Genomic DNA, 2,490 nt, shown 5'->3' with positions numbered 1-2,490 from the left:
GGTGATTTCAGGGATATTTTTGGGGTGATTTCGGGATATTTCAGGGATATTTTTGGGGTGATTTCGGGATATTTCAGGGATATTTTTGGGGTGATTTCGGGATATTTTCAGGGATATTTTTGGGGTGATTTTTGGGGGATTTAAGGGATATTTTGGGGGGGATTTCAGGGATATTTTCGGGGTGATTTTTGAGGTATTTTAGGGATATTTTTGGGGGGATTTCAGGGATATTTTTGGGGTGATTTCGGGGTATTTTAGGGATATTTTTGGGGTGATTTCAGGGATATTTTTGGGGTGATTCCGGGGGATTTCGGGGTCCCCGTTACCATCCCGAGCTGCCGGTCCCCAGCTGGGCCACGCTGGGGGGGATTTTGGGGTGATTTTGGGGGTGATTTTTGGGGGATTTCAGGGATATTTTCGGGTTATTTCAGGGATATTTTTGGGGTGATTTTGGGGTCCCCGTTACCATCCCGAGCTGCCGGTCCCCAGCTGGGCCACGCTGGCGCCGAAGCCGCCCCCGGGGTCCCCCCGGAAGAGCGCGGGGGCCTCCAGGTCCAGGGACAGCGACAGCGACAGCGACAGCGCGGCTGGGGACGGAACGCCGCCAGATGTCATTAAAATGTCACCAAAACGTCAAAAAAAGTCAAAAAATGTCATTAACGTGTCAAAAAATGTCACCAGAATGTCAAAAAATGTCAAAAAATGTCATTAACGTGTCAAAAAATGTCACCAGAATGCCAAAAAATGTACTCAAAATGTCATTAATGTGTCAAAAAATGTCACCAGAATGTCAAAAAGTCACCAAAATGTCACAAAAATGTCACAAAAATGTCACCAGAATGTCAAAAATGTCAGAAAAGTCACCAAAATGTCATTAAAATGTCATTAAAATGTCACCAAATGTCACCAAATGACTAAAAAGTCACCAAAATGTCAAAAAAAGTCCTCAAAATGTCAAAAAATGTCACCAAATGTCAAAAAAATGTCATAAAAGTCACCAAAATGTCAAAAAATGTCAGCAAAATGTTACCAGAGTGTCACAAGAATGTCAAAAAATGTCATAAAATGTACTCAAAATGTCAAAAAATGTTACAAAATGTAAAAAAAGTCACAAAATGTCACCAAAATGTCAAAAAGTGTCACAAGGATGTCAAAAAACGTCAAAAAATGTCATAAAATGTCACCCACATGTCAAAAAATGTCAAAAAAGTCACAAAATGTCCCCGAAATGTCAAAAAATGTCCAAAAAGTCACAAAAATGTCAAAAAATGTCATTAAAATGTCACCAAAATGTCACCAAATGTCACCAAATGACGAAAAGTCACCAAAATGTCAAAAAAAGTCATAAAAGTAAAAAAAAGTCAGCAAATGTAACAAAATGTCACCGCGATGTCCCCAAAATATCACCAAAATGTAAAAAAAGTCACAAGAATGTCAAAAAATGTCAAAAAATGTCACCAAGTGTCATCAAATGTCACCAAAATGTCAAAAAATGTCAAAAAATGTAAAAAATGTCAAAAAATGTCATCAAATGTCACCAGATGTCATCAAGTGTGACCAAATGTCACCTGATGTCACCAAAATGTCCTCAAATGTCAAAAAAATGTCCCCAAAGTGTCCCCAGTGTCCCCAAATCTCCCCAAATGTCACAAAATGTCCCCAGATGTCCCAAATTTGTCCCCAAAGTGTCCCCAAATGTCCCCAAATGCCCCAAAATGTCACCAAAAATGTCCCCAAATGTCACCTGATGTCACCAATGTCAAAAAATGCCACCAAAATGTCCCCCAATGTCCCCAGTGTCCCCAAATGTCCCCAAATCTCCCGAAATGTCCCCCAAATGTCCCCAAAAATCCCCCAAATCCCCCCAAAATGACCCCAAAATGTCCCAAAATCTCCCCAAATGTCCCAAATCTTCCCAAAATGTCCCAAAATCTCCCCAAAAATGTCCCCAAAAATCCCAAATCTCCCGAAATGTCCCCGAAATCTCCCCAAAATGTCCCTAAATCTCCCGAAATCTCACCAAAATATCCCAAAATCTCCCCAAAATATCTCAAATCTCCCAAAATGTCCCCAAATCTCCCCAAATTTGTCCCCAAAAATCCCAAATCTCCTGAAATGTCCCCAAAATGTCCCAAAATCTCCCGAAATTTGTCCCAAAATGTCCCCAAAATATCCCAAATCTCCCGAAATCTCCCAAAAATATCCCAAAATCTCCCCAAATATCCCAAATCTCCTGAAATCTCCCCAAAATGTCCCAAATCTCCCCAAATATCCCAAATCTCCTGAAATCTCCCCAAAATGTCCCAAAATCTCCCCAAATCTCCCCAAATTTGTCCCCAAAAATCCCAAATCTCCCAAAATGTCCCCGAAATGTCCCAAAATCTCCCCAAAATGTCCCCAAAATGACCCCAAATGTCATCAAGTGTCCCCAAAGTGACTCCAAATGACCCCAAAATGTCCCAAAATGTCCCGAAATCTCCCAAAATCCCC

The 2,490-nt window shown here is 41.0% G+C and overlaps 1 protein-coding gene across 1 annotated transcript in view; it reads right to left on the bottom strand.

The window, feature by feature from the left end:
- LOC120495834 (integrin alpha-D-like) overlaps positions 1 to 587 on the bottom strand; it is a gene marked incomplete at both ends in the record, with an annotated part of 6,570 nt that extends 5,983 nt beyond the window's left edge. Inside the window, one exon of the mRNA XM_039695712.1 lies at positions 467 to 587. Coding sequence (XP_039551646.1) covers positions 467 to 587 — 121 coding nt within the window. The remainder of the gene's footprint in view (positions 1 to 466) is intronic.
- Positions 588 to 2,490: the final 1,903 nt, after the last annotated feature.

This window comes from Passer montanus, unplaced genomic scaffold (genome assembly GCF_014805655.1).
Source record: "Passer montanus isolate IOZ18808 unplaced genomic scaffold, ASM1480565v1 scaffold929, whole genome shotgun sequence".
Lineage (NCBI taxonomy): Eukaryota > Metazoa > Chordata > Aves > Passeriformes > Passeridae > Passer > Passer montanus.
This window is presented reverse-complemented; position numbering and strand designations above follow the sequence as displayed.